The 18,978-nt window shown below is 41.9% G+C and overlaps 1 protein-coding gene across 1 annotated transcript in view; it reads right to left on the reverse strand.

Annotated features, from left to right (window-relative positions):
• polr3f (polymerase (RNA) III (DNA directed) polypeptide F) overlaps nucleotides 1-18,280 on the reverse strand; it is a 34,683-nt gene extending 16,403 nt beyond the window's left edge. Inside the window, exons 1-6 of the mRNA XM_034188873.1 lie at nucleotides 18,091-18,280; nucleotides 1,057-1,174; nucleotides 915-982; nucleotides 745-812; nucleotides 322-434; nucleotides 26-169 (exon numbers count right to left, since the gene is read on the reverse strand). Coding sequence (XP_034044764.1) covers nucleotides 26-169; nucleotides 322-434; nucleotides 745-812; nucleotides 915-982; nucleotides 1,057-1,174; nucleotides 18,091-18,152 — 573 coding nt within the window. The 5' untranslated portion in view covers nucleotides 18,153-18,280. The remainder of the gene's footprint in view (nucleotides 1-25; nucleotides 170-321; nucleotides 435-744; nucleotides 813-914; nucleotides 983-1,056; nucleotides 1,175-18,090) is intronic.
• Nucleotides 18,281-18,978: the final 698 nt, after the last annotated feature.

The raw sequence follows: 18,978 nt of genomic DNA on the forward strand, positions 1-18,978 counted from the left end.
GCATTAGTTTCTGCTATCATTGTACCTTACTCTGCAGGAACTTGAAGCACTGCTGATTGAGAACCTCAACAAACTCTGACTCAAAGTCCTGGTCGCTGTACCAGGCTCCGCCTGTCACAGAGCGGTCAGGCTGCAGGTTGTACAGCATGTAGACCTTCTTCTTAGATGCCTGGAGACATCAACAGAAAAACTGAAACAAGCAACAGCAGCTTGTGTCACATTCTGGTTTTTATTATTATTATTATTATTATTTTACTTAATGAATGTGTAAAGGTTCGAGGAGAAACAGTTTGATCTTCAGTGTCATGACAACAGACTCACAGCTACAGACTTGACGGCTTTGATGAGTTTCTTGCTTTCCAGGTTCTTCAGGATCTTGTTGATCTCAGTCAGAGGAAGGTTGCTCTTAAAGCGGATATCTCTACTCCAGATTCCTGTCCAGAGAAAACTTAATTAAACACAATAAAAACATTAAAGTTGTTCTTTAAGCAACTCTTTTCTTTTCCGTGGCACCATAAAGACAGTCCTGTTAGTGATGCTGTTGCAGGTGACAGTACGTGCAGGCAAAGTGCATGTATGTTGTCAAACTGCTGATGTCAGGCGCGTGTGGCTGTCGTGCTCTTTGTGCAGCTTCAGACAGCTGGACTCAAGACCTGGAGTTTGTTGGTCCAAGTGCTGATGTTTTCTGGTGATGGATGACATGAACACACCAGTTCTGTGCTCCAGCGGCGGTGCAGTTCATACCTTTGTTCCCAGCATCCTCGATGATCTGATAGACGAGCTTCTCCTGACTATCTGAGCCTTTCATCTTGCTGAGAACGCAAAAACCCACCCAGAAATTCTGTCAAAAGGTGGAGCAACAGACAGGCATGTAGTAACTGCTGTCTGCCTGTAGAGGGTGAATTAACACATACCTGGCACTCTGAGAGTCCTTCATTCTGTACAGGAGACCTGAGCTGTTCCTCAGCAGATCCAGCTGACCCTGAAACGGGCCAAAGCGCGTGTCATTTAAAGGTGACAGGCCAATCTGGAGAGTGGAGGCAGAGACACACTGACCAATGACAGCAGTTTGTTGATGGCCATGGCTCTCTGCTGGGGCTCCAGATGAGGCATGTCGTTCTGGATCAACTGGTCCGTGATCCCATGAGGAAACTGCTGACACAGCTCCTTGATCCTGAAACACATAAAGAAACAGAAATCAAACCTGCAGCTCTGACTTCATTCCAAATTTAAATGTACCTGGACAGTTCCTCTCTGAGTGTTTTTAGGCTTTTCACAGTCATTTGAAAAGACAACAGTTCTTCTGCTACATTGATAATCCTTCCTCACTGTCCTGAAAAGCACAGTTGGGAGTGGGAAGCTGGAAGTTCTCCAATGTAAATTCCCAGAACCTTCCAAAGTTTGGATACCAAATCCAAACAGTGAGCGAACAGTCGGTTTCTTTCAATTTCCTGCATCAAAACAGTTATTTGACTTGGATCTGATCACTGACACCAAGTCCACAGCACAAAAATACTCGGTGAGCTCCCAGCTTACACATGAAGATCACCAACTGGAAGTGCAATCCCAAAGCACTTCCAAGGAATTACCTGGAAATCAACATTAGTGTAGCTGTAAAGTGTTTCAGAAAACAAACTTTATGAGATGGTTTGGTCTTGAAGTGTGCTGGAGCCCCGCCCCACCACATCCACCACCACAAAACCACAGTGGGCCCTGGATAGCAACCATCCAGGCAGATAATCGGTCCAAGGAAAGTAACCAAAAATTATTTTATTCATTAAAGAATAAAACATGCAATTATAAAGTTAAAGTAAAGTAAAATTATCCCTAAATATAAATAAGACTAAAGTCATGTTTTTTGGAAATCATAATGTCAATTCTAATTTACCAATAAATATAGACGTGTCGAAATAGATAAAGTGTCAGAAGTCAAATTTTTAGGGATAACCATCAATAGTAAATTAAGCTGGAAGTCTCATATCAGCCACATACATTAAAAAGTTTCCAAGAATGTCTCTTATGTACAAAGCAAAATATTTTCTGGATCATAATGCATTATATTTATTTTATTGTTCTTTAATCTCTCCTTACTTAACATATTGTATAGAAATCTGGGGTAACAATTACAAAAGTTTGCTACATCCCCTCTGTATAATCCAAAAGCGGGCAATAAGAATCATCTATAAGGTAGGATATCTTGATCACACAAATAGTCTATTTTTGCAATCCAAATTGTTGAAAATGCCAGATCTGGTTAATTTTTACACTGCACAATTATTATATAAAGCCAGTAAAAACTCATTACCCAGTAATATTCTGAGTCTCTTCACCCAGAGAGAAGGAAGCTATAACTTGAGGGGATGTGGTAACTTTAAAGTCAAGGCAGTGAGAACTACCAGAAAAAGTTTCTGTGTGTCCGTGTGTGGCATTAAGCTGTGGAATAGTTTGGCACCTCAGCTCAAGCGATGTCCTAACATCCATCAATTCAAAAAAAAGATGCAAAGAAATGGTTCTGTTGAAATACATGAATGAGGAGAGAGGTGTGTGATCATCACGTCTTTTTAATTTATTTCTACTTAATTTACCTTTGTTTTTTTGCCTTGTCAGCAATAGAAGGGGTCTCGCTAGGATACACAGACTTTCATAAAATACCTTGAATTATCCTGTACATCAATTTAATTATATATATCATAGCCATAATTGTAAACTATATTATATATAAAAAAATAATAATGATAATAAAATCTTACTATATGTTTGTTAATATAATAGATGTTAACATATTTGCATAATACCTGTTATTGCCGGTGTGGTAACCATGGTCAAAAGTATTATTTTTATACATCATGATCCTGTAGTTGAAATGCTAGTCAAATAGAAGTATGGTGATGATGGTAATAACTTAGAGGGGGAATTATATATATATATATATATATATATATATATACATATATATACATACATATATATACATATATATATATATACATACATATACCTACATATACACATATATATACATATATACACATATACACATACACACATATATATACATATATACACATATACACATACATATATACACATATACACATATATATATATACACATATATATATATACACACATATATATATATACACACATATATATATATACACACATATATATATATACACACATATATATATATATATATATATGTTTACATTTATATAAATATGTACATATGTAAGTTTATTGATACATAAAAAGACTTTTCCTTTTCTTTCCTCCTTGTTTCCCCCTCTTACATCACTTACATCATTATCACCAGATCAGGGTCGGCAAGTGGGGGTCTGTTGGTCAAAGGTCTCCCCCTTCTGCCAGCAGACTCCAAAACCTTGTCTTTTAATGCAGAGCCTAGGGCATTCAGCAAAGGGTGGACCTGTGTCAGGGGGCGACCCCTCTCTGGCAGCAGGTTTACAAAATACTTTGCATCTTTTAATGCACCACACACATGACAAATGGGGAAGGAGTGGAAGGGGAAAAAAAAGAAGAAAAAAAAGAAATAATATTAATAAATTAATAAAATGAATGTAGTATAATTGTATATATATATATATATATATATATATATATATATAGAGAGAGAGAGAGAGAGAGAGAGAGAGAGAGAGAGAGAGAGAGAGAGAGAGAGAGAGAGAGAGAGAGAGAGAGAGAATGAATTACCATCGACACACACAAGAATAGTCCTTTTAAATAGTAATTTTCTGAGTAAATGTGGGGAATTTATTGACATATGAAAATGGCTTAAGGAATGACACCAGCAATATCAATAGCAATTAAAAAAAATGGTAATAATAGAAATAAAAAAAAAAAAAATTTTTTTTTGATTGATAATAATTATTGTCATTATTACTGTCTATTATGGTGGGAATTGTTTTTATCATCATCATTATTATTATTATAGATACTCATCACTAATATATGATATCAATTATATAGTAATAAAAAAGGAATATTGTCACACTCGGTAGTCGTAATAACGTATGGGTATTTGGGGGTGGGATTAAATAAGTTTGTCTTCATCCCACCCCTTTTCGGGTTAAGTGCACGGGTATGTATGCGTGTATGTTTGTATCTCCTGTTCTTTTCAACCCAATGTGGGTAAATGTAGATGTCAAAAAAATGCTTATTTTGTAAAACTCAAAATAAATGATCAATCAGTCAATATGTATGTATATGTATGTGTAGGTATAAATGTATGTATGTGTATATATATGTATTGTATATTTATTTATGTGTTAGTGGGTATGTATATAGGTATATATGTGAGTGTGTATATGTGTGTATAAGTGTATACGAGGGCTGTCAATAAAGTTACGGTCCTTTTTATTTTTTTCAAAAACTATATGGATTTCATTCATATGTTTTTACGTCAGACATGCTTGAACCCTCGTGCGCATGCGTGAGTTTTTCCACGCCTGTCGGTGACGTCATTCGCCTGTGAGCACTCCTTGTGGGAGGAGTCGTCCAGCCCCTCGTCGGAATTCCTTTGTCTGAGAAGTTGCTGAGAGACTGGCGCTTTGTTTGATCAAAATTTTTTCTAAACCTGTGAGACACATCGAAGTGGACACGGTTCGAAAAATTAAGCTGGTTTTCAGTGAAAATTTTAACGGCTGATGAGAGATTTTGAGGTGATTCTGTCGCTTTAAGGACTTCCCACGGTGCAAGACGTCGCTCAGCGCTCTCAGCCGCCGTCGTCAGCCTGTTCAAGCTGAAAACCTCCACATTTCAGGTTCTATTGATCCAGGACGTCGTGAGAGAACAGAGAAGTTTCAGAAGAAGTCGGTTTCAGCATTTTATCCGGATATTCCACTGTTAAAGGAGATTTTTTTAATGAAAGACGTGCGGACGGGTCCGCGCGTCGGGACGCAGCCGATGCGACGCTCTGCCACAGGAAAAACACCTCTGTTGAAAGCCTTAAGGACAAGTTGGAACATGTCCTGCCTGTTAAACAATTTCTCATATACTCACTCCACTGAAAGCCATCAAAAGCCGCCTGGATTTTACAAATGGTTATCAACACGGAGGTGTTTTTCCTGTGCCGCCGCACCGCGTCGGCTGCGTCCCGACGCGCGGATCCATCCGCACGTCTTTCATTAAAAAAATCTCCTTTAACAGTGGAATATCCGGATAAAATGCTGAAACCAACTTCTTCTGAAACTTCTCTGTTCTCTCACGACGTCCTGGATCAATAGAGCCTGAAATGTGGAGGTTTTCAGCTTGAACAGGCTGACGACGGCGGCTGAGAGCGCTGAGCGACGTCTCGCACTGTGGGAAGTCCTTAAAGCGACAGAATCACCTCAAAATCTCTCATCAGCCGTTAAAATTTTCACTGAAAACCAGCTTAATTTTTCGAACCATGTCCACTTCGATGTGTCTCACAGGTTTAGAAAAAATTTTGATCAAACAAAGCGCCAGTCTCTCAGCAACTTCTCAGACAAAGGAATTCCGACGAGGGGCTGGACGACTCCTCCCACAAGGAGTGCTCACAGGCGAATGACGTCACCGACAGGCGTGGAAAAACTCACGCATGCGCACGAGGGTTCAAGCATGTCTGACGTAAAAACATATGAATGAAATCCATATAGTTTTTGAAAAAAATAAAAAGGACCGTTACTTTATTGACAGCCCTCGTATGTATATAATGTGTGTTTATGTATGTACGTATACAGGTATATATGCACGGCCCAAGCAGAGGGTCACCCCCTAGAGCCTGGTCTGCTTGAGGTTTCTTCCTAAGAGGGAGTTTTTCCTCACCACAGTTGCCTAGTGCTTGCTCTGGGGGTCGGCAGGGTTAATATGGAGTGACTTGGGCCAAGTTTGTTGTGATTTGGCGCTTTATACATAACATACTTATACATGAATTGAAATGTAATTGAATATTGAAGTGTATGTCTGTGTTGATATGTAGTGTGTTGTGAATTTGTGTATATGTTGTTATGACTGTTATAGCTGTTGGACTCATTCTAGCAGGGGTGGGCGTTGATAAGCTTTGCTTCTGCCCACACCCTTTCGGACTCTCAGGCTTGTTTATATAACATTCATATTATTGGTATGTTTCTGTTCTTTGTGTGTGTGCCGAATAAATCCATTCATTCATTCATTCACAAAGTTCAACCAAGCTATATTATAATACCCAAGTGGCCTGTGTGTGTGTGTGTGTGTGTGTGTGTGTGTGTGTGTGTGTGTGTGTGTGTGTGTGTGTGTGTGTGTGTGTCTTAGATCACGGAAAAACTGGGGAGAGCTGACATTTGCCGTTTGGTATGTTTATGTATTTTGGGCCAAGGATGAACACTGCGAAAATGGAAAGTTGACAGGACTAATATTTTTGGAGAAATTCACAATTTTAGCTAACTAGTAAACAATGGACATTGTGCTGCAATGCACCATGGGAGTTTGGGGTTTAAAATGTTATTGTGGTTCATGTTAGTTTAACAGTGTTGTTAGTATTATTGATTTATTATGTTTTTTAGTTCAGTTGGTTTTGTCAGTTTAGCTGAGCCCACTTCCGAGTTGCGTCGTGCGGCGTCATGACAATGCCACGTGGATGAAACCTAGTGCTGAGACGATGTAGCTCAATGCCAGAACACTGTGACGGACGCCAAAAATTAAACATGTTTAATTTTTTCTGTGAAAGGAGCGAAACTGACTAAACCAACTGTTGAGCTTCCAGCTCCTTCAACCTCCAACCCTGCAGCTCACTATGCTGCTTTTGAAGCAGACCAACTCCCACTTATTTGGAAGATGAACATCTCATCCAACAAACCTCTTTGTTGATTCGGTGTTTGGTAAAGTTCAAGCTGGCAGCATCTTGTCTTATCACCATCCTCCACCATCTCCTCAAGGACTCACCATGCATCAGGATGCCCCGCCTATTCCAAAACTACCTCTGGATGACGACCATGTACCTCCAAGTGACTGTAGTTTTGTGCCAACATCCCAGGAGCTGCTTCATGTGTGCTCACTGCATGTCACCTTGTCCCAGTTTCGGCACACTGAAGCCTCAAACAGCGCTCAAAGTGCAGCACCAGAGTGGCATCTTCTCAGAAAAGAGAGGGTGACTGCATCTCACGTTAGAGAAGTTTGTCATGCGAGGAGAAAAGTCTGCTGAGAATCTGGCAGAGAGGATCATCTGGGGCACAAAGCAAACTGCACTGATGAGGAGAGGACTCAACATGGAAGCAGGAGCTTTAAAAGATTATGCAACCATGAAGAATCTCAACCTATGGCCATGCGGATTCATCATTCATCCAGGCGCACCGTGGCTTGGAGCTTCACCCGATGGGCTGGTGTATGATGCTCTGGAGAGACCAACGTGTGGCCTGGTTGGAATGAAACGTCCCAACTCTCAGAGCTACGTTGATTGTGGGTACCCCACTGGGCACCAGGGCCAGCGCAAACTCAAGGAGAGTCATGCAGGTCCAGGGGCAGCTGCTGCTAAATGGAATGAAGTGGTGCGATTCTGCTGTGCCAATAACGACATGTTTGTTCAGTGCATTTATAGAGATGAGGAAGTGCTGTCAAGACTGAAACATAAATGTGATTTCTTTTTCTTTACCTTTATAACTTAAGGATGAGTTAAAGGAGACCTATTATCAGTGCTGTCAGAAGGGGCGGTTTTCTGCCTAATTGGGCTCCTTTTACTGGCTCCTGGGCAGGGAAAAAAAAAGTGTTGGGCAAGTGCACATATTTTTGGCTGCTGTTTTTGATGCTTCACCAGCCCAAAATTTATAGTGTTTAATTATTGATTTGTTTGATACAATCTCTGAATATAGTCAGACAGTCGTATTGAGTCTAATGTCAATTTACATATTTCTTTAGTGTTCTAGTTTTACAGATTTGAATGTGTATTGTTGCATATGTGTTCCATACACTAAACATTCCAGTAATGAGATTACTTTCATTCATTTGGCAATATTTATTAGATTTTTCACAAGAATACTTTTGTTTTTCTTCTTTATAACAGATTTGGTTTTCATTAGAATGCAGGTTGAACTATACACAGATGATTAATTCTACAACCCCAATTCCAATGAAGTTCGGACGTTGTGTGAAATGTAAATAAAAACAGAATACGAGGTCTGTGAGAAAACTATCCGACCTTTTTATTTTTTTCAAAAACTATATGGATTTGAATCGTGCGCTTGCATCAGACAAGCTTGAACCTTCGTGCGCATGCGTGAGTTTTTTCACGCCTGTCGATTGCGTCATTCGCCTGTGGGCAGGCTTTGAGTGAGCACTGGTCCACCCCCCTTGTCGGATTTTTATTGTCAGTGAAATGGCTGAGAGGCTGCCACTTTGCTCCATGAATTTTTTTCAGAAACTGTTAGAGACAGCCAGTTGGAAACCATTCGAAAGATTCAGATGGATTGCAGTGAAGATTCTGTCGGTATCACACGGATTAAGGACCATTAAAACTGGATTAAAAATGGCCCACGGCGGCGGAGGGCGCACCGCGCCCCGAGCGGCCATCGACAGGCTGGAACGAGCAGATCACTTCCAAATTTAAGGCTCTGTTGATGCAGGACGTCATGTGACTAGCAGAGAAGTTTCAGAAGAGGTCGGGATCAGCACTTTATCGGCACATTCCACTGTTAAAGGAGATTTTGTAATGAAAGACGTGCGGATAGATTTGCGCGTCGGGACACAGCCGCTCACAGCCGCTGGACAAACTACACCTCCGTGTTGGAAGTCTCACAGGACAAGTTGGAACATGCCCAGCTGTTAAACAATTTCTCGGATACTCACTCAACTGAAAAGCCATCAAAAGCCGTCTGAATCTTCTGAATGGTTTCCAACACGGAGGTGTTTTTTTTTTTTTTTTTTGCGTGCAATGAGCGGCACCACCGACGCGCGAAATCCTCCGCATGTCTTTCATTACAAAATCTCCTTTAACAGTGGAATGTGCCGATAAAGTGCTGATCCCGACCTCTTCTGAAACTTCTCTGCTAGTCACATGACGTCCTGCATCAACAGAGCCTTAAATTTGGAAGTGATCTGCTCGTTCCAGCCTGTCGATGGCCGCTCGGGGCGCGGTGCGCCCTCCGCCGCCATGGGCCGTTTTTAATCCAGTTTTATTGGTCCTTAATCCGTGTGATACTGGCAGAATCTTCACCGAAATCCATCTGAATCTTTAGAATGGTTTCCAACTGGCTGTCTCTAACAGTTTCTGAAAAAAAATTCATGGAGCAAAGCTGCAGTCTCTCAGCCATTTCACTGACAATAAAAATCCGACTAGGGGGGTGGACCAGTGCTCACTCAAAGCCTCCCCACAGGCGAATGATACAACCGACAGGCGTGAAAAAACTCACGCATGCGCACGAAGGTTCAAGCTTGTCTGATGCAAGCGCACATAATTCAAATCCATATAGTTTTTGAAAAAAATAAAAAGGTCGGATAGTTTTCTCACAGACCTCGTACGACTTTCAAATCCTCTTCAACCTATATTCAATTGAATACACCACAAAGACAAGATATTTAATGTTCAAACTGATAAACTTTATTGTTTTTGTGCAAACATTTGCTCATTTTGAAATGGATGCCTGCAACACGTTTCAAAAAAGCTGGGACAGTGGTATGTTTACCACTGTGTTACATCACCTTTCCTTCTAACAACACTCAATAAGCGTTTGGGACACTAACTGTTGAAGCTTTGTCGGTGGAATTCTTTCCCATTCTTGCTTGATGTACGACTTCAGTTGTTCAACAGTCCGGGGTCTCTGTTGTCGTATTTTGCGCTTCATAATGCGCCACACATTTTCAATGGGTGACAAGTCTGGACTGCAGGCAGGCCAATCTAGTACCTGCACTCTTTTACTACGAAGCCACGCTGTTGTAACACGTGCAGAATGTGGCTTGGCATTGTCTTGCTGAAATAAGCAGGGACGTCCCTGAAAATGACGTTGCTTGGATGGCAGCATGTGTTGCTCCAAAACCTGGATGTACCTTTCAGCATTGATGGTGCCATCACAAATGTGTAAGTTGTCCATGCCATGGGCACTAACACACCCCCATACCATCATAGATGCTGGCTTTTGAGCTTTGTCCTGGTAAAAATCTGGATGGTCTTTTTCCTCTTTTGTCCAGAGGACACGACGTCCATGATTTCCAAAAAAAATTTGAAATGTGGACTCAGACCACAGCACACTTTTTCACTTTGTGTCTGTCCATTTCAAATGAGCTCGGGCCCAGAGAAGGCGGCGGTGTTTCTGGATGTTGTTGATGTTTGGCTTTCACTTTGCATGGTAGAGTTTTAACTTGCACTTGTAGATGTAGTGACGAACTGTGTTAACTGACAATGGTTTTCTGAAGTGTTCCTGAGCCCACGCAGTAAGATCCTTTACACAATGATGTCGGATTTTAATGCAGTACCGCCTGAGGGATCAAAGGTCACAGGCATTCAATGTTGGTTTTCAGCCTTGCCACTTACGTATAGAAAGTTCTCCAGATTCTCTGAATCTTCTGATGATATTATGGACTGTAGATGATGGAATCCCTAAATTCTTTGCAATTGAACGTTGAAAAACATTGTTCTTAAACTGTTGGACTATTTTTTCATGCAGTTGTTCACAAAGTGGTGATCCTCACCCCATCTTTGCTTGTGTACGGCTGAGCCTTTTGGGGTTGCTCCTTTTGTATCCAATAAAGACACTCACCTGTTTCCAATTAACCTGTTCACCTGTGGAATGTTCCAAACAGGTGTTCTTTGAGCATTCATCAACTTTCCCCGTCTTTTGTTGCCACTGTTCCATCTTTTTTTGAAATGTGTTGCAGGCATCCATTTCAGGATCTCCTGCTCACTTTCTATGGACCATAAATAATAATAAAATAGTAATAATAATATAATAATCCCTCCTGTGGGTTCACCACCTGCAGAGGGGGCCATGGGGGTCGGGTGCAGAGAGGATTGAGTGGCGGTCGAGGGCGGGTGGCCCGGCGGCCCGGTCCGCGCTCACAGCCCCTGGCTGTTGGGACGTGGAATGTCACCTCGCTAGGGGGAAGGAGCCTGAGCTTGTGCGGGAGGATGAGAGATACCGACTAGAGATAGTTGGGCTCACCTCCACACACAGCTTGGGCTCTGGTACCCAACTCCTGGAGAGGGGCTGGACGCTCCACTTTTCTGGCATTGCCCATGGGGAGAGGCGGAGAGCTGGGGTCGCATTGCTTATTGCTTCCCAGCTCAGCTGCCAAGTGTTGGAGTTCACCCGGTGAACGAGAGGGTCGCGTCCCTACGCCTTCGGGTCGGGGACAGGTCTTTCACTGTTGTCTCGGCCTACGGGCCAAGCGGCAGTGCAGAGTACCTGACCTTCTTGGAGTCCCTGGGAGGGGTACTAGATAGCGCTCCGACTGGGGACTCCACTGTTCTCCTGGGGGATTTCAACGCCCACGTGGGCGGCGACAGTGAGACATGGAGGGGGGTGATCGGGAAGTACGGCCTCCCCGATCTGAACCCGAGTGGTGTTCAGTTGTTAGACTTCTGTGCTAGTCACAGTTTGTCCATCACAAACACCACGTTCGAGCACAAGGGTGTCCATAAGTGCATGTGGCACCAGGACACCCTGAGCTGGAGGGCGATGATCGACTTTGTAGTCTTGGTTAGACTTCTGCGCTAGTCAGAGTTTGTCCATCACAAACACCACGTTCGAGCACAAGGGTGTCCATAAGTGCACGTGGCACCAGGACACCCTGAGCTGGAGGGCGATGATCGACTTTGTAGTCGTATCATCTGACCTTCGGCCATGTGTCTCTGACACTTCAGGAGGAGCAGCGTGGTTTTCGTCCTAGTCGAGGCACACTGGACCAGCTCTACACGCTCCATCGGGTGCTCGAGGGTTCATGGGATTTCGCCCAACCAGTCCACATGTACATTGTGGATCTGGAGAAGGCGTTCGACCGTGTCCCTCGGGGCATCCTGTAGGGGTGCTCTGGGAGTATGGGGTCTGGGGTCCTTTGCTAAGGGCTATCCGGTCCCTGTACGACTACAGCAGGAGCTTGGTTTGCACTGCCGGTAGTAAGTCAAACCTGTTTCCAGTGCACGTTGGCCTCGGCCAGGGCTGCCCTTTGTCACCGGTTCTGTTCATTATTTTTATGGACAGAATTTCTAGGCGCAGCCAGGGTGTAGAGGGAGTCTGGTTTGGGAACCACAGAATCTCGTCTCTGCTGTTTGCGGACGATATGGTTCTGGTGGCTTCGTTAAATCAGGACCTTCAGCGTGCACTGGGGCGGTTTGCAGCCGAGTGTGAAGCGTCCGGGATGAAAATCAGCACCTCCAAATCCGACGCCATGGTTCTCGACCGGAAAAAGGTGCTTTGCCCTCTTCAGGTCGGTGGAGTGTCCTTGCCTCAAGTGGAGGAGTTTAAGTATCTTGGGGTCTTGTTCACGAGTGAGGGACGGATGGAGCATGAGATCGATAGATGGATCGGTGCAGCATCTGCAGTGATGCGGTCGCTGTATCGGACCGTCGTGGTGAAGAGAGAGCTGAGTAGGGGGGCAAAGCTCTCGATTTACCGATCGATCTACGTTCCGATCTTCACCTATGGTCATGAGATTTGGCTCATGACCGAAAGAACGAGATCGCGAGTACAAGCGGCCGAGATGAGTTTCCTCCGCAGGGTGGCTGGGCGCTCCCTTAGAGATAGGGTGAGGAACTCGGTCACTCGGGAGGAGCTCGGAGTCGAACCACTGCTCCTTCACGTCGAAAGGAGCCAGTTGAAGTGGCTCGGGCATCTTTTCCGGATTCCCCCTGGACGCCTCGCTGGAGAGGTGTTCCGGGCACATCCCATCTGGAGGAGGCCCCGGGGAAGACCCAGGACATGCTGGAGGGACTACGTCTCTAGACTGGCTTGGGAACGCCTTGGGGTTCCACCGAAGGACCTGGGGGAGGTGTGTGTGGATCGGGAGGTCTGGGCGGCTTTGCTTGAGCTGCTGCCCCCGCGACCCGACTCCGGATAAAGCGGAAGAAAATGGATGGATGGATGGATGGATAATAATAATAATAATGTGTATATGATAACAAGAACCTAAACAATTTATACATACATTAAGACAGCAAATTAAAGTGTAAAAAAATTACATTATTAACAGGAAATGAAAGGGTTGAGTTCCTCTTCTAAAAACTGTTGAGGGCTAAGGTTCTAAAAACACTCTGGACTCACACACCGTTTCAACTCATTATAGAAACTTTGCATAATTTATTACCACCCTTGAAAAATGTCAGCTACCTATTTTATAAACACAACCCAATGATAACACACTAGTTAAACATTAATGATACAATTATAAAGATATAAATGATTATATTATTACAAAAAAAAAAAAAAAAAAAACTAAGATCAACCTGGTATCAGGCCCAAAGGTACATCACCCATCAATATTCAGCTCGTCATATGTCACAGACAACCAAGCTATTTTCAGGCTACATTTAAACAACTCAAAGAATCAGTGACCTGATGAGTTCTTATTCCCCTTTTAAACACAGAACGGACGTCGATTTTCTTCAATGCGGATCATAGCAAGGTACGTAAGGTTTTCTGTGTTGTTACTGATCATGTATACTGATCATGCTGCTAATTAATGATACTGATAATTACTATTCATTCAGTCAGTTTGCACTGTCCGTTTACAGTTTTATCTAACTGCAGTCAAACCAGCTGTAGTAACCCGGTGTCGCAGACCGAAGGCCCCCCTAAAAATCGGTCCGCCTGCCTCCACTGCGCATGCGTCATTTTGGAGCTCAGCAGCTCGTCTGAATCTGACTCTCTTTACCCAAAGCAATCAAAATGGACTGCATTTATATAGTGCTTTTCCATCTGCATCAGACGCTCAAAGCACTTTACAATAATTGCTCACATTCACCCCGATGTGAGGGTGCTGCCATACAAGGCACTCACTGCACACCAGGAGCAACTAGGGGATCAAGGACCTCGCCCAAGGGCCCTTAGTGATTTTCCAATCAGGGTGGGATTTGAACCAAGGATCCTCTGGTCTCAAGCCCAACGCTTAACCACTCAATCATCACGTCACCCAAATGGATCAAATGGATTAATGTGATTATTAACCATCAGATGACAATGTAAAACCTCTTAAATTATTGTAAAGTCAGTTTTAAGCAGAAATGAGGTGAAACTCTGTGACACTTTGAAATGACCGTCGCGCAGTGAACGCATCAGCTAGCAGTTCGTGTAGCCGTGGCTCTCTGATCGCTTCCTCCATCTTTTATGATGAAATGATACTGAATTTATGTGGAAATGATTGTTGTAGAAAAGCTTCAGATATCTGTGGCTGAAACAGATGATGACTGGAGGCAGTTTGAAGCAGAAACGAGGTGATAATCAGTGAACCGCGGCTGATGATGCATGCACAGTGAAGGCAGGGGGGACCGATTTTTAGAGGGGACCGTTCAGTCAGCAACACCGGCACTGACAGTAGATTCACTGAGACGGCCAAAAGCAAGCTGACATACAGGGTTGCTCCAACATTTCTGGCAGTGGCTGACAGATCTGAGTTCAGGACATCTCTGATTACACGTGAACTGAACCACTTTTACAGTACATCATCATTATTATTATTATTACATAAAATATGACTGTATATTTTGTGCATTACAACTGCTGTTTCAAGTCATCCGATTTTTATTTTCTATCAGGCTGTCATACATATCCAATCATCATCTTCTTTTGGCTGTTCCCATTACGGGGCGCCACAGCAGATCGATCGTTTCCATCTCACCCTGTCTCCAACCACCTGCATGTCCTCCCTCAGCACATCCATAAACCTCCTCTTTGGCCTCCCTCTTCTCCTCCTGCCTGGTGGCTTTTAATATATCTTCAGAAATAAATGTAAACAAACCAGTCTTGCATAATGAAAAAAAAGTATATTTTTTATAAAATTCAAAAATAATAAAATAATTTTATAAAGTGAAATAAAAAATACAGATAATATGTGCTGGACAAAGTTATTGGCATCCTTTGATGTGTTTATAAATGTGTAAATTCACTAAAAGATGCAATAACTCACTCAGTGTTTCAGCAGAGGAGGTGAGGCACATCTTTAAGTCTGTGAACACCAGAAAGGCAGAGGGGCCTGATGGAATTCCAGGGATGGTGGTCAAAGACTGTGCCCACCAGTTGGCAGATGTCTTTGTGGACATTTTTAATAGGTCTCTGTCCAAAGCTACCGTACCAACTTGTTTCAAAACAGCCACCATCATTTCAGTGCCCAAGCAAAGCAACATCAGCACCCTGAATGACTACAGACCTGTGGCGGCTACTCCTATTGTGGCTGAGAGCTTTGAGAGGCTGGTGATGAAGCATTTAAAATCTGTCCTTCTCCTCAATCTGGACCAGCATCAATACACCTACAGGGCAAATAGATCCACAGAGGATGCTCTCATCACGGCTCTCCACACAGCTTTAATGCACCTCGACAACAGAGGGACAAGTGTGAGAATGCTTTTTATAGATTACAGCTCTGCTTTCAACACAATTCTATCCAGTAAGTTGGTCACAAAGCTCCTCAACCTGGGCCTCAGTGATACTCTATGTGCATGGATTAAAGACTTCCTGTCCGACCACCCACAGCCAGCCAGACTGGGCCCACATCTATCCTCCAGTCTGTCTCTCAGCACCGGCACACCACAAGGCTGTGTGCCAAGTCCATTGCTATATTCCACCTATACATATGACTGCATTCCCACCCATCCCTCACATACAATCATAAAATTTGCTGATGACACCACTGCGGTGGGACAGATCTTCAACGGCAATGAGGCAGCCTACACAGATGAAGTTGAAAAGCTAGTTGAATGGTACACAGAAAATAATCTAACCCTGAATGTCAAGAAACCTAAAGAGATCCCAGTTGACTTCAGGAAGCACAATAATGACCCCTCCCCTTAACCATTAAAGGTGAGGTAGTACAGAGGGTCTCCTGTTTTAAATTTCTGGGCACCTGGTTCACTCAGGATCTTAAATGGGAAGTAAACATCTGCTGTGGTCAAAAAGGTGCACCAGAGGCTTTATTTTCTATGAACACTTAAGAAGAACAACCTGTTGGCTGAGCTGCTCAAGGCCTTTTATCACTGCTCCATCGAGAGTGTTTTAACGGTTTAACGGTTTGCTAAATGCTCTGAAAACAAGGAATCCATCAAACAAGTCATAAGAATGGCAGAAAAAGATCATTGCTCTCCCTCTGTCCTCATTGGATGATATTTTTAGGACTTGCTGCCTCCATCAAGCAAGCAGTATTCTGCAGGATCATGGAACACACCCCTCGCATCACCTTTTCTCTTTGCTTCCATCCGGCAGGTGTTATCAGGCCTTCAAAGCCCCAACACAAGGCTAAAAAACAGTTCTTTTATCTATTTTTAACTTTTAGGTATATTTATTAATGCTGGATTGGGTTTTTTTTTTTAGCTATGTAAGGGTTTTTATTAAAGTTGGGTATTTTAAATGTTAACTGATGTTTTAGAGGGACATGTGCAATATGGGACATGTACAGTATGGGACGTGCAATATGGGACATGTACGGTATGAAGAAGGACACTTGAGTGTTGCTGGCTATATTTTTATATTGACTTAGTTTTTGAGCCCTGCACCTCCACTCCTGGTCCCTGTGAGTGCTCGTTTTTTTCTCTGCTTTGACATGTACGGTACGGGACATCTGCAATATGGGACATGTACGGTATGGGACATCTGCAATATGGGATATGTGTAGCATGGGACATGTGCAATATGAGACAATGACAATGTGGGATTAGTGCAATATGAGTTATGCTTGTTAGGGACAGTACAATATCAGACAAATGTCTAACTGAAATGGTGTAATTTAGAGGTCTCTGAGCTCACCTCAGAACCCCCCACATCTCCCGATGTTCTTAATATTTATTGAAGTATGTGTGTGTGAGTTATGTGTGAGGGTGGGCATTGTTTTTGAGGATGCACAAGCAAATTTTGTTGTGCTGATTTGCTGTGCATTGACAACAAAGGTGATTCTGAACTGTCCAGCATACATATTTTTTTTTATTTCATTACAAAAGCATTTTTTTGTTATTTCTGTTCAACAACTTTGCATTTATTTTTGACCATATTTTAAAATGTGTATTTAAAAATAGGGGTAGTGGTAATTCTGACAACTGTACATAAAACATGCAACAAAATGTCATATAGCTTACAATTATGTGGCTATTTTTGTTTTGTATTACATCAGACAACTTAAAAAGTCTTTTGTTGATGTTATTTATACCATTTTATTTGTATCATTCTAGTATTTAGTTAAAAAAAACAATTGGTATTGCAAATGATATTGAGTATTTTCCTGGGTATCGTAATGAAGTTTAAAGCAGACCACACTGACATCTGCAAACATCACAGTCCATGGAGACTCCTGTCTGATCTCATCTGTCCATCACCGTTGTGAACAAGAAAGGACTCAGAGCTGATCCTTGGTGTAATCTCACGTCCACCTCTACCTCAAAGATGAAAAATTAGCACAAACACTCAATGCGGAGGACGCCGCCATGCTGAAACGCCCTCTAGGATGAGGTCATTTGAACTAGCCAATCAGCGATGAGATCCGGTCAAATATCGCTTGGTGCGTGTTTGCCATATCCGGCAAAATATACACTTCGAAATATCAAAGATCTGACGCATTTCAGTGGGAAGACATCGAAACTCTGAAGCGCTACAGAATGTTTGAATGCAGTTTATTCACATTAATGCAACTTTTGGTCAAACATTAAAAGCAAAGAACATGAAGAATTAAAAAGTAAAAGCTCATGGAAATTCTAATTTTGTTCAGAATGTTATTGACGATGTGCGTGAAATTAATCAGACTGTGGTTTGGGCACCGAAACAATCACTAAGAATTTCATTAAATTGAGGAATAAGTGGTGTGTTTACTGCACGCCGAATTATCCATAAGCTCCTGCTGAATGAAGAAGTTATTAAATCACGCCGTGTTAACAGTTTAGAAATGATGACATCAGATTAAACTATAAACTAAACTCAATTTAAATGGAGTTCAGCATTTTGTCGAACTGACCTGTTTTCAATGTCAGTGGATTCTGAAGGGTTCGGCTCCTTCTTCACCTTAACTTCCGACATTTTTAACACTTCTTGTTTCTCTTCATTCGTCTCAAATATAAACTAAATATATTAACACATATCAAATATATGAGCTTGTTAGCCTGTTAGCTTCTAAGTTGTGCTCCTGAAAACGTCATATTTCTTCTTCATCATCTTCATCTTAGACATTTATATGGCAGTTGGTTAAAAAAAAAAAACCTTATTGATGCTTTACTGCCACCTACTGATGCGGGGTGTGAATGAGCAACTGAAACATCAGCAAAAATCTTTAACGCTCAGATACTTTCTTTAATTTCCCCAATTTTGTTTGAAAAGTATTGTGGAAATCAATATGAGCGTGAAGTCAAATGAAACGTTTTTACTGATTTTTTACTTATGGAACATTTGTTGGGTAGATAAAAATAAATTTCATTGTTTTCAAATTGAATAAAACAGTGTATGATATTTTTGCTTTTTTTGTTAATATCACGAACATTCGTTTGGATTGGATGGGATGAATTTGGCAATAAAAATACATGTACAGAAAATACAAAAAACAATCATTGTGTTGATATCACAATAAAAATAAAACTTGTTTCCACTGTGGTCATCTCAAAAAATAAAAATAAATAAATAAATAAAACAAAACAAAATCAAGAAACAAAACATGCAAAATAAGGATTAACAGAATAGATCTAAAATGCATAAAATCATGGTATTTGACTAAAATTTGTGACATAAAAAATACTTATACAACTTTCTCAAAAGAGTTAGTCTATAAAATACTAGTAAAAAAATACAGTCTATAGTAAAAACAGGTAGAAATCGGTCTAATAAAACATAAAAGCATTCTGACCGCTGACTA

The sequence above is a fragment of the Thalassophryne amazonica genome, chromosome 15 (assembly GCF_902500255.1).
Source record: "Thalassophryne amazonica chromosome 15, fThaAma1.1, whole genome shotgun sequence".
Lineage (NCBI taxonomy): Eukaryota > Metazoa > Chordata > Actinopteri > Batrachoidiformes > Batrachoididae > Thalassophryne > Thalassophryne amazonica.